The sequence below is a fragment of the Thunnus albacares genome, chromosome 15 (genome assembly GCF_914725855.1).
Source record: "Thunnus albacares chromosome 15, fThuAlb1.1, whole genome shotgun sequence".
Taxonomy (NCBI): domain Eukaryota; kingdom Metazoa; phylum Chordata; class Actinopteri; order Scombriformes; family Scombridae; genus Thunnus; species Thunnus albacares.
In genome coordinates, this window is record NC_058120.1 from 25197055 (window position 1) to 25209341 (window position 12287).

General features: G+C 38.3%; 1 protein-coding gene across 9 annotated transcripts in view; it reads right to left on the minus strand.

Moving 5' to 3' along the window:
* slc4a11 (solute carrier family 4 member 11) overlaps window positions 1-12287 on the minus strand; it is a 126204-nt gene that overhangs the window by 63508 nt on the left and 50409 nt on the right. For 4 of the 9 annotated variants that reach the window (XM_044374662.1, XM_044374663.1, XM_044374664.1 and 1 more), the window contains exons 2-3: window positions 7379-7429; window positions 1656-1772 (exon numbers count right to left, since the gene is read on the minus strand). In XM_044374662.1, the coding sequence (XP_044230597.1) occupies window positions 1656-1772; window positions 7379-7429 (168 nt within the window). The remainder of the gene's footprint in view (window positions 1-1655; window positions 1773-7378; window positions 7430-12287) is intronic. The other 5 variants (XM_044374666.1, XM_044374669.1, XM_044374668.1 and 2 more) reach the window with 2 other exon arrangements.

The following is a 12287-nucleotide window of genomic DNA, read 5'->3' on the forward strand; positions in this document are numbered from 1 at the left end:
CATTTAGTTTTCTTCCTCCAACTTGTTCCCAGTGTGCACCACTCCAGCTCTCTTGTCAGATGCCTTAAGTGTTACTATGTATGGAGAATCAGCCCAACTGACATGGTCGTCTGTCACGTTCAAAGGGAACAGGCATATCTCTCTCTCTCCCTCTCTCCGTGGTGCACCTGTGACTGTTACCATGGCAACGGTAACCTGTTGACCCATGAGGTTTCTGGTGATGGGGTCAAAATCATCTCCACCTGCAGCTGAGGAGCTGTCTGACAAGTCAACACCTGCCATCAGGCTCTGGATGGACTCAGACCCCTAACAGACCTCCACAGCACAGAAATTAGTTTAAAGTTGTTTTGAGGATTTTCTGGGTATTTTTCTTTTTCTTTCTTCTTGAATGATGCTTTGGAGATCTGCCATGACTGCAGACACACACTCCCTTTGAAGAATGTGTTTCATGTTCTGAAATAAAACATCTCCAAAAAGGCTGAAGTGAGTGGTGAAAAAAAAAATCAACTGATGATATTGATCACACAGTTGAACAGCAAAGGAGATTATTGACTGGCAGACACATATTCAGAGAGGCAACTATTCAGTTTTTTAACCTTTTTTATGTCTGGGAGAGCTGATTCTGACATACATTGACTTTAAATGAGCACAACATCCATGTAAGTTAAATGTTTAGTTACATATACAAATTGTCCTTATCAATTTCTTACTATAAGTAAGGAGGATATACAAAAACACACTACTACATGTCTGAAAGATGTTTTTGAGTCTTTTATTAATATAAAACCACTGAAGATTTTTTTTCTAACTTCAAAGAGCAGCTATTAAAAAACATCAATGGGCCATTCCATTGCACTGGGTGACATGTTCCCTCATTACCACTGTAGTTTATTTTCAGTTAAAAATAAACTACAGCCACTCACAAGATGTGTATGCACCAAATGTGTATTAATTGCTGACTGAAAAATATTCCCTGACAAATCTAATATACATCCCTGTTAGAGTAATGTTATCAAAAAACTACAGTGCCCAGATGATTTAGGAAACTACTGAGATTTTTCAAAAAATGAAACCATATTATTTGTGTCCTATTTCAAAGTCTTTTCAAGAGATTTGGTGACAATAATAAAAATATAGACTATTGCCAGCCTTACCCTTTAACACCCTGTTTTAGCTTGAGCATTCCCCTTCACATATTTGGAGAAAAAAGATTTAAGTTAGTCTTTAACTTTAATTGTTCATTATTTCTCGACTAATATCTCTTACTGTACAGAACAAGATTTGAAAGTTTCAGGTGCTTTAAAGTTGAAAAACTTTGAGGTACATGTGCATTTTTAAGACAGAAAAAGTTTTTTTTATAAAATGTTAACCTTTCTTTCTCCTCTGTCCTTATCCGCTCTTCATCACCCTTACTATTTTTCTCTTAATCTTCCTCGTTCTCCCACATTTTCTGCCTCGTCTACTCTCTTTTAATCATTGCTTTAGCACAGTTTCCCCTTTCCGTCTCTCTCTCCCCTTCTTTTCTTCTCTCTCAAACTCCTTCTTCCTCAGTCTCTGTATCCAGTTTTTCTCCTCCCTCCTTATCCCCACTGCACACTCTTACCGTGGCTGCCCTCTCTCTCCCTCTCTCTTATTCCCTCTTTTTATGTACTGACCTGGCCCAGGGCTGATCTGGTTGTCATAGAGGTGGATGTCATCTCCGCAGGCGATTGGCGAGTCCTGTCCCTCCTCTCGGCCCTCGCTGCCCTCCTCCTGCTCTGCCTCCCGCTGCTCTGGGGACACAACAGCACAGGGTCACCTCCTGAACCTCACCAGCTACTAGGCAGGGCAGCAAACTCACTTTTATTATTATTATCCTCATCCAAAAGTAGCTTTTAAGTCCCAAAATTCAACAGGTTTATTATTTTAACAGACAGCTAGACTTTAAGGATGAAAGACCATGAAGTGATGCTTCAAATTCGTTAATTCAGCCCAACAAGAAGAAACCAGCTTTGAAGGAAAGCATCCATATTTACCAGTGTTTTTCTGGTGTCTAACTCTCCATTCCTGCCACACAGCAAATTACAATGAATAAATTCTGTCCTGTTATTTGAATTTGAATTTTTTGTCCAGTGCTCATAATCCCATCAGTATGTGGAAAGTTAAACTTTCAAGCTGAATCATGTTGTAATTTGTCCACCAATAAAAGTAATCCAAATTGAATACATATATCAGTAATTTTTAGTAGTAAAAATATGAATAAATGTGTGATTTAGTTATACATCAAGACTAGGAGTCATGCTAGCGTCTCTAGTGGTGGTTTGAGATAAACATTAGCATGCTAACATGTTCACAACGTTAACATGCTTATGTTTAGCAGGTATTAGCATCTTAGTTTAGAATGCTAACGTTTGTTAATTAGCACTAAACAAGTACAGCTGAGGCTGATGGGAATATCATTAGTTTTGCAGGTATTTGGTCATAAACCAGTGTTGGAAAAGTTGGGGGAAAGTTATTAAAATTCGTCCTTAAGGTGACATAAATGTTTTCAAATTTCATGGCAACCCATCCAGTAGATAGTTCAGTCTGTACCAAAGTGGTGGATCAACAAACCATGCCAATGCCATTTTAGCCAAATGTAGAAATTCCAATTAGAGGACAACATCAGGTAAACAAAAAAACCCTGAGAATTATATGAAAATACTTTTAGTTTTAGCGTCACCTGAAATATATCACAAAGAAGCTCACTTGTTAAATATGAAACCCAGATTTCACTCCAGCTTTTCTTTTTATGTCATTCCACAAATTTTTGAAGTTGTAAAGGTTTTAACTACAGAGGAACTAACCACTATTTTCATTATCAATTATTATCAATACTTTCTTGATTAATCAACTATTTATTTGGTCTGTTAAATGTCACATGTTCCCTGAGTCTATGGTGACATCTTTAAGTGTCTTGTTTTGTCTGACCAACAGTCCAGTGCCCAAAAATATTCAATTTACTATCATAGATCACTAAGAAAACCAGAAAATCTTCCCATGGAACCAGTGATTTTTTTTTTCTTTTTTTAGATTTTTAATAATTATAATAGAATATTTAAGTTGCAAATTTTCTGTCCAATTTGAATCTTAAATCAGTCTCTAACACTAATAGCTTTAAATTGTTTGGGTTTGAGCTGGGCTTCCTGGGTGGACAACAAAAGATTTTAAGAGCCAAGAGTTAGTCAGACAATGAGCAAAGATGTAGCTTGCTATGTTTTCATAGAGACAGAAAGAGACCGTTTTCAGTCTCTTGTTCCAGTATACTGTGTGCCAAACCATTCACTGGTGTCCTTAGTCCACTGAAATACAATATGAAACATAATTGGCAGATAAGATAAATGGTCCGCAGCCTTTTTATTTTAAAAAGTTAACTGCATTAATGAATGAATTAATGAATTAATGTGAAAGCATCTTACAGTCTTCTGCCTGTATAAGAATAACAATGAGGGGGAGGTGGAGAGCTCCACTGAGTTGTTATTAACATCATGTCTCCAGCAGTGGAGAGCAGCCTCTCCGCTGCACCGTTAGCTCCAGGGAAAGCCATCACTGTCCAAGACGCTGAGCGGCCGCAGGGTCTTTGAGGTGAAGCAGACTGAGCACCGAGTTATTTTCTTCACCTCATCTTGGTTTGAGTTGTTTATGCTAGAGTGTGTGTTGGTCAGCCCGTCTCGTTTGTTACTGCTGAAGTTCGCTGCTCCGCTCCGCTAACTTTAGTCTCTGTGTGACGGCGCAGAAAGTTCACAATATACATCACGCTGGTCTCGCAAAACTAATTATTTACTCATTAAATCAAAAAATGCTTGCAACCGCTGCCTTTTGTGAAGATGAACTCTAGTGTGTGCGTGCTGCAGACTGTCCGGGTGCTGCAGCTGCACTGCCCTCACAGTTCAGTTTCGCCTTTTCGTTCTGTCAACATCACGTTATCGACTAACATTTAGAAAATCACTTTTTGACATTTGTAAAATCGATGCAGAATCGTGCACATCCATATCGGGATGCATCTTAGAATCGATCAACCACTCAAAGCGGTTTACAACACATGCCGACATTCACCCATTCACACACACACACACACACACGTTCATACACTGATGGCAGGGGCTGCCATGCAAGGTGGCAAACTACTCATCAGGAGCGATATAGCACTTTATAATGTTTCTAGTGCTCACTCACCCATTCACACACACACACACACACACACACACACACACACACTCTCTCACATACCAATGGTGCAGCCATCAGGAGCAATTTTGGGTTTAGTATCTTGCCCGAGGACACTTTGACATGTGGGCTGGATGAGCCAGGGATCAAACCACCAACCCTCTGACTAATAGACAGTGTAAGCAGCAACAGATTTCTACATATGGTAATCTCTAAAAAATGGCACAAATTATCAAAGAAAACTGCAGAAATTGAGTTAGTCGGTATTTTGATATGAAGACAAGTCTGAAAATGAATCAGCAGGTATGTGCAGGGTGTTAGCAGGGGTTTTTTTTTGTCGGTGTCAGGATTTCGTATGGAGTGGCGCAGGACCCAGCCTAGAGCCTGTTTGTATGACTCATCCCAATCTCTCTTCCTGAAACAGCAGCCCCCTTAAATCCAATCCTACAGCAGTAACTAGTGGGCTCCCAAATATCATCCAGTGATCGCCTTGATGCGACGAGAACAATATCTCATACTCGTGCTCTTTATCTGCTGACCTTATCCCTGAGGAGGCCCCAATTTCAGTTCATTCAGTTTGTCTTGCATCAGGATCATCCCTCAGCACTTGACATTATTTGAACCTCGCTGTGTCGTCGCCCTGCCTGCATCCCTCTGTGCCTCAGACTCACCGGCTGGGCTCTGACTTTCAAATCACCTTGGGAGAGAGCAGCCGCTGCTGAACCGCAGGAAGAAATCGACGGCTTCGCTCAAAAAAACGCAATGGTATCAATTTTAGAAGAAGTTCTTAAATGTTTATTACTTATTACTGTTTTAAAAATATTCTATTCTGACTGATTTTTACTTATCAAGCAATCGTTAACTCATGTTTTTATTATTAAACTGAATATGCAATTCACTGTTTAAAATTTGGGCTGAGTGTATCAAAAATCACAATGTGGATTCTTTTCACGATGTGATTCGAATAATAAACACCATAGATTTTGCAGCGTTTAAATTTAGATGAGATGTGCATCAACCAAAGCTCCCTCTCAGTAACTGTGACCAGTACATACAAGAATGCAACATGTAGAAGGGGCGAGGGATGAGGGACGAGGGTGGGATTCTTGATATGGAAACACTGAATCGATGTGTTTCCTTCAAAAACGGTGTGCAGTGTTCTGCAGCAGCCTTTGAAGTGTGTTTGGAGCTGTGACATACAGAAACACCACACTGTTACAAACATACAGGCAAGAGCATCATTACAAATGTTTTAAAATTTTGTGTTTTGTGTTCTGATAATTTCTCAAGACATAACTGCAGTCATTGTAGAGCCATCTAGGACTGCAACAAACCATTACTTTCATTATAGATTATTCTGTCAATTATTGTTTTGGTTAATTTATCTATAAAATACCAGAGTACAAGTGACAAGTTGCTTGTTTTGTCACACCAGCAGTTCAAAATAGAGCTGAAACGATCCGTTGATTAAACGATTAGACAAGAAAATAAACTGTAACTATATTGATTGATGCCAAACATTCCCTCACTTAACTTCTCAAATGTGAGTATTTTCTGCTTCTCTTTGTATTATTTGATAGTAAATTCAGTATTTTTAGGTTTAAGAGAAAAAATGATGACTTCTAATTGGGCTATAGGAAATTGTAATAAACAGTTTTCACTACTGATGATGATTAACGGTCATCAAAAGATGTTTCCAATAAATTGAAATGAAATGACAATTTTTTTAAAGCATAAATTTCATATTGATAACGAGGTTTAAAGCTTTGAAACGAGAAATTTGCTTCACCATAATATTTCTACAACAAATAAACCAATAAAAAAAAAAAAAAAAAACACTTTTATGTTTTTGTTGTTTACTGCAATATGAGGCAACCAAAAAAACAAAAAGAGGCAAATTTGGAGACACTAACATTAACTAGAAATGTATATATCCATGACATGAACATTAGTTGATTATTTCACAAAATTTTCAAGCAAAAATACCAAAAAATTCTCTGCTTCCAGCTTTAATTTGAGTGCATCACCTTGGGCTCTGAGAACTATAATTGTCATTTTTCACTACCTTTTGAAAACAAATCATTGATTCATCAAGAAAATAATTTGAAGATGAATCCGTGATGAAAATAATCGTTAGTTGCAGCCCTAGTTGGTAGCAAAAAATGGGTCGTTTTCTATTGTGTGGAACTTTAAGAACAAAGATGACAGTTAAATTAGATCCTAAAATCCACAAATTTAGTGATAAAACCTTTTAAGTCGCAACAAAATGCAAATAAGGAAACTATGAAGTCTAAGAAAATTCATACACAATCTCTCAAAGCATCCCTCAAGCTCCCACCGCAATCACAGAGGTTAATTGTATATTGCTAATTATTACTACTAATTATTTCCACAACAATTTTGTTTACATTTTGTTACTTCATATCTGTGAATTGCTATAACGCACATATTTCATGTTTTACTTGTGCAAGACATACGACAAATATTTTTCATGTCACCCTGTTCACAGTTTTTTGGTCACCAGATGCATTCAGCTTCCGGACCAACCTTCACTAATGCACCAATGAGATGACAATAGTGGATAATTCTTACTTGCCAACAATAATGTAATCGTATTTCTATCCTGATAACAGGTTGCCTAATAAAGACGGTGATGTTCAGTTGCAGCAGTGGGCCTTCTGTGAATCTGCTGAGTGAATCGGTGTGTTGCAGGAGGGGGGGAATAATTGGCTGGGGGAGACAGGGAGATCCGATGCAAGCATATTCTGTCCTGACTGCTTGTGCTGCACATACTAATTGGGTGCCTCTCCTTGGCTTGAAGGTAATGAAACTACTGTTATCATAACAGCCTGAGCAAAGTTCATTATTTATATCCAAATGCAGCGGAGTGTGAGAGCTGGGAGACTTTTCTGTGTCTGTGCTGCAGCTCTAATCTTTAAGTCCCATCTTTCACTATGGATATACTGTACAGCACACATTGTTGGCGGCGTTCGTTTAAGAAAAAAAATCCCTCCAACCCTTTTTCTCATCGTGATGATTCAACAATCATACTTGTGTTCACGCTGTGGCTCATGGTTTTTTTATTATCAGTTGTTTTGTTTTCTATTTTTAATACGCTGTGGGAAATTGGCTAATGTAGAAAATGTAATGTGCTGTGTGCATTCATCATATCCTGGTGGTGGCTCACACTCACCCATTTCTTGAAAAAAGTATCCATTCTTGGACATCCCAGAGGGAGGCGCCTCTGCAGGAGAGAGGAAAACAGAAAGATAGTGATCACTGAGGTGAGTCTGGGCAACAGTAACAAACCCTGCAGGGAGCAATCTTCATTTTGAAATATCTATTATTTATTGTTATTTTTACACTGTAATTGGTGGTATGAGAGATGCTTGCATGAATTATTATTAGACTTTTGTTAGGTATTTTAATTCTGGTGTTCGAGAGAACACGCATCATGGATCCAGAAAGTAACTCACTCAAATACTGTTCATTCATTCACATGCTCTCTATCAAAGTATCTGCCCTCTCATGGGCCTTAGGAGACATAGCAAGGTCAACTAATAACACACTGAATTATGTAATTCTGCTAAGGCATGCAGAGAGTTTCCTGTTTGACATTTGGGGGGGTTTCTACCAAGGATTTACGATCACTTAACAGCAGAATTGGGTTTCTCCTCATTTAGGAAAAGTTCACTCACTGAGATTTTGCACTAGTAAAATGGAAGGAATGTTCAGGCTTATACAATATGTATTATAAAGAGCTGGTATTGTGGAAAACAAGAGAAATGATCTTAGGGATGTTGGTCGGAGCCCTCTTGTGCTGTAAAATTACTTAATTCTACCTCATCAGTCTTTCTAAGTTATTTGAAATGTTAAAATTCACAGCGGTGTAATTTGTGTCAGGCTTGATAAATATCTCTGTGTTTTTGTTAGTGCTGTTAAGTAAAAAAAAATTGTAGTCATGGTTACAAGAAACCAAAGTTCATTGTCAATTGGAAAGTCTGACAATCTTTTGCCCCATACAACCTCCCTGACCTCTTCCCTCTACTGACTTTTGCTCCAGATGGACAAAAGTCATGATTCCTGCAGCCGCTAGAGGTCTTTATCACTTAAAGGATCAGTGTGTAAAATTTAGTGGCATCTGGTGGAACGGGCTGGACAGAAATGGAATATAATATTCATAAGTATGTTTTAATTAGTGTATAATTCCATGATAATAAGAATCGATGTGTTTTCATTATCTTAGAATGAGCGGGTCCTCTTCCACGGAGCCCACCATGTTGCACCGCCATGTTTCTACAATAAACCAGAATGGACGAACCAGCTGGCTCTAGAGAGGCCCGTTTGTGAGTTTCTTGACCACTGTAGGTTCTCCTACATGTTTGGAAGGGGGGGGGGGTTCAGTTAGTTGCAATCTGTAACCTCACAACGTATGCTGTTGTTTTTCTTGGGACATTGAGACACAACATTCCTTCATATCATGTTGTTCTGGGTCTTAATGGTCCTACAGTAGACATCAATAATGTACACTATAGTATCCCCAGCCTGACTCATTAAAATTCCTCATTGAAATTCCAAGGATGGATAGGATTTTTTATTTTTTTTTTATTTTGACCTCGTCACCTTTTGTCATCAGTTGTGTGGAACGATGGCAAAATGTCAGATAATAATGAAAAACGCTTATAATTTCCTGGAGCCCACAGCGACGTCTTCAAATTGTTTGTTTTGTCCGACTAACAATCTAAAACCCAAAGATATTTAATTTACTATGATATAATATGGAGGGAAAAAAGCAACTCCTTTCTTAAAAATCACTTAAATGATTAAGAAACATTGGAAATTGTTGCTGATTATTTTTCTGTCAATCGACAAATTGAACTAATCGTTTTAGCACCAGATGTTCGTGTCAATGTTCAAACCTATATGTCACTATTTTCCAGCTAACCTAAAGCAGTTGTGTGTACAACTTGTTGTTCTGATTAATCTGAACATTTAAAATGCAAAGACTCGACGGCTTCACATGCGATTAACTTCAAGAAGAGAGAGATCTGGCTTTTCTCAAAGTCTGATCACCTCAACAGAGATTTGTGGAGATTTGTCAACACAGAGAAAAACTATTTGGTAAACAGCAAAAACTGTAGTTCAAACCAGAAAGCGAGAAGGAAATTTCCCATTAGGGATTAAAGATGTTATCAGAGAAATGTAAAGGCTTCATTTCTAACATGTTCATTAGGTAGAAAAAAAATGTTAACAGGCGATGATTACATTCAAAACACACTCTTTTCATCAGCAAAAGGTCTTGACTTTGTTAATACATTCAGTGATAATCCATAGTGAGTTTTGCTTCCAGGCAAGCAATCGTTTTGCAATGGTGGGGTGCGGCGTTTTTTAAAATGGTGGATATCTCAATTTGGAATTAAACTTAATCTGGTGAAGAGCTCCACTACAAATGCACAGAGAAGGAATTTAAAGTACAAGATTTCAGAGTGTTTGTCACGCGGCCCCGTGGATGTGTGCAGCATGCGGATGGCACAGAAAGACGAGGCAGATACGGAGCGGGGATACTTTGAAGGTTATTGAGACATTGTGTGCTCATGCTGGAGGAAAGGGAGGGGAGGGGCGGGGGGGTTGCTGCACTTCCAGACTTTAGTGAGGCTTTTCTTGAGCATTAAACCAATATGTTTATATATTTATCCTATAAGCAAAGACAAGTCTTTTGGGTATTTCCCTGACTTGATTACTAAAATCACAGACAAAGAGACACAAACCTGTACATACCTTAATACAACAATTTCTGTTACATGTCAGACGTGAGATTAATGAAAAAAAAATTGAAAGCCTTCATGTTGAAATTGAATTGAATGTCCTCTGCAACTATGTGAAATAGATAAAATCCTTCCTGGAGGACATCCTGATGTTTTTCATATGATAAAGCCTGTTGCACACAAATACAGTATACCATTTTAATTACACTAAGTATTATTTTACTCTTGGGGTTGGGTACACGGTGTAAAAAAAAACTTGAGTAAAAGGAGCAGGGATTCAGTTATCCCCACAACAATTAGTCTGTTTAATCTACACAGGTAATGATGTATCATAGCTGCTCGGATCTATAATGGATATTTGCATTTTTCTACTGGTCTCCCTCTCTGCCACTTTAACTCTTGTTGGCATTGTTGATGATGGTGTTGTTTTTTTTTTCATGTATTTTTAAACCTGGTCTGCAAACCGAATCTTCCCTGAGGAATAAAAGACAATTTTGAAAAAGGAAAAGTTGAAAGTGTGTGAGATACATGTATTCGCTTTCTTGCCAAAATGAATAATTCACACGTTACATCTCTTTTGTTCTATGTGTGTAAAAAACCAAAAGGTGTAAAAAGGCCTCACAGTGACAACCAGACTTTCAGGAAGTCACAGTTTGTGGCCAAGAAATAATCTGACACTGGCAATGGGTCTATGCATTTACACCTGCTATTAAAATGTGTTCCCGTTTTCTCAGCTGTGCCCACATTGTGATCAGATATAAATATGCAAATTAGCTGGGCGGAGCTGGTAGACTTGACAACAAGCATATGACATCCCAGGTAAAGGGAAACTGCTGGCACAAACGGACATCCTTCACTTTTTTTGCGAGGGAAGACTCTCTGTTTCCCACTACTAGTTTTTGCAGAGCTTGCTTTAGCTGGCAGGAAGAGGCGGAGCTAAATGACCTTTCAACTTACTAGGACGATTTTTTTACTCATGAATGTGGTATCAATCTTCTTATCTAACTCTCTGCTAGAAGGCAAATAAGCGTATTTCCCAAAATGTTGAAGTATTCTTCAGTGAATTGACAGCTTAACAAATTCACTTGAATGGTATTACATGATTTCTGGGTGTAATGTCTCTGGTTAGATAAAGCAATATCTGGTTCTTTTTTCTTATGTTGTGTCTACAGAGGAGGCAATTCAGCTGCAATATTCGGTCATCCGTCTCACTCATGTCTGCACAGGCTTGCGTTTCGCTCACACTTTAATCGTGTAACCATGATCTAAGGGGTAATATTTACACGTCGAGTCACATTTTTTTAATTTCTCAGTCTCCCCGTGCGCCCCTCCTCGAGAGTAAAGGAAAGCTTTGCATAATTAAAGTTATTTCATACAGTTTAATTGTTGCTGCTGTGTTGTTGGTTGTATGACGGAGTTTGTGACGTCCTTCTAAGCAGCGAAACACACCTTGTCCCTGACTTGAACCAAAATGGAATAAATTGATTTCTGTAGCCCGATGACCTTCAAGACCAGCGTTGTGACTGGCTACTAATGGAGAACCAGTTTCAAATGTCAAAGACCTTTACAGTGGGCCTCTCATGAAGTAAACGCCTGGATGTTCTTAGTTTAGCTGGTCATTTTTCACCTGAACCTTGGTGATACCTCACATCTGTCACATTATAAGATACAACATCTACAATAACATTATTCTCACAAAATGGCTGGTTTACAGTGCAACCAATTCTTTCTAAAAAAATTTTTTTTAAAAACCTAGAGGAAATCCCTCCAGGTGAGTTTGAATTGTCTCTTTTGTTTTCTCAAGGAACATAATGACAACAGCACATCGTCAAACAAAACTCCCCAGAGTTTTTTCCCCCCAACGTGGCGTCCTGAAATATCAAAACACAAATGTGTTCCGTCATCTGAGTTGCCGTGTTAACACAAACCTCCCTATGCAACACACAGGTCGATCACAGCTCTGCTATGCAGTCTGCTTACCTGCAGCTACTGCATTAAACATATCTTTCATAGCGCAAACACTCAGCTAGACTATGAGCATAAGGGATATTCAGCAACATATACCGTTTGTTCATTGCAGACCTTGTTTTTATTTTATCTACAAAATGTTTTTCTACTGTCTGTTTAGTCGTTTTTATATGTGCAACTTAAGAAACTAAAATAAACAGAGTCATGCTCACAGCTCACTAGCCTGAGGCTCAGCCAGTCTTGTTGCATCATAGTGTGTTCTAGTCCAACTTTTTTTTCTTTTCCTCATTGTGTTGACACACACATACCTTTCTCAACTGCAATGAAGATAATAACATTATTAATATAGTTATTATGATTATTAAGTCC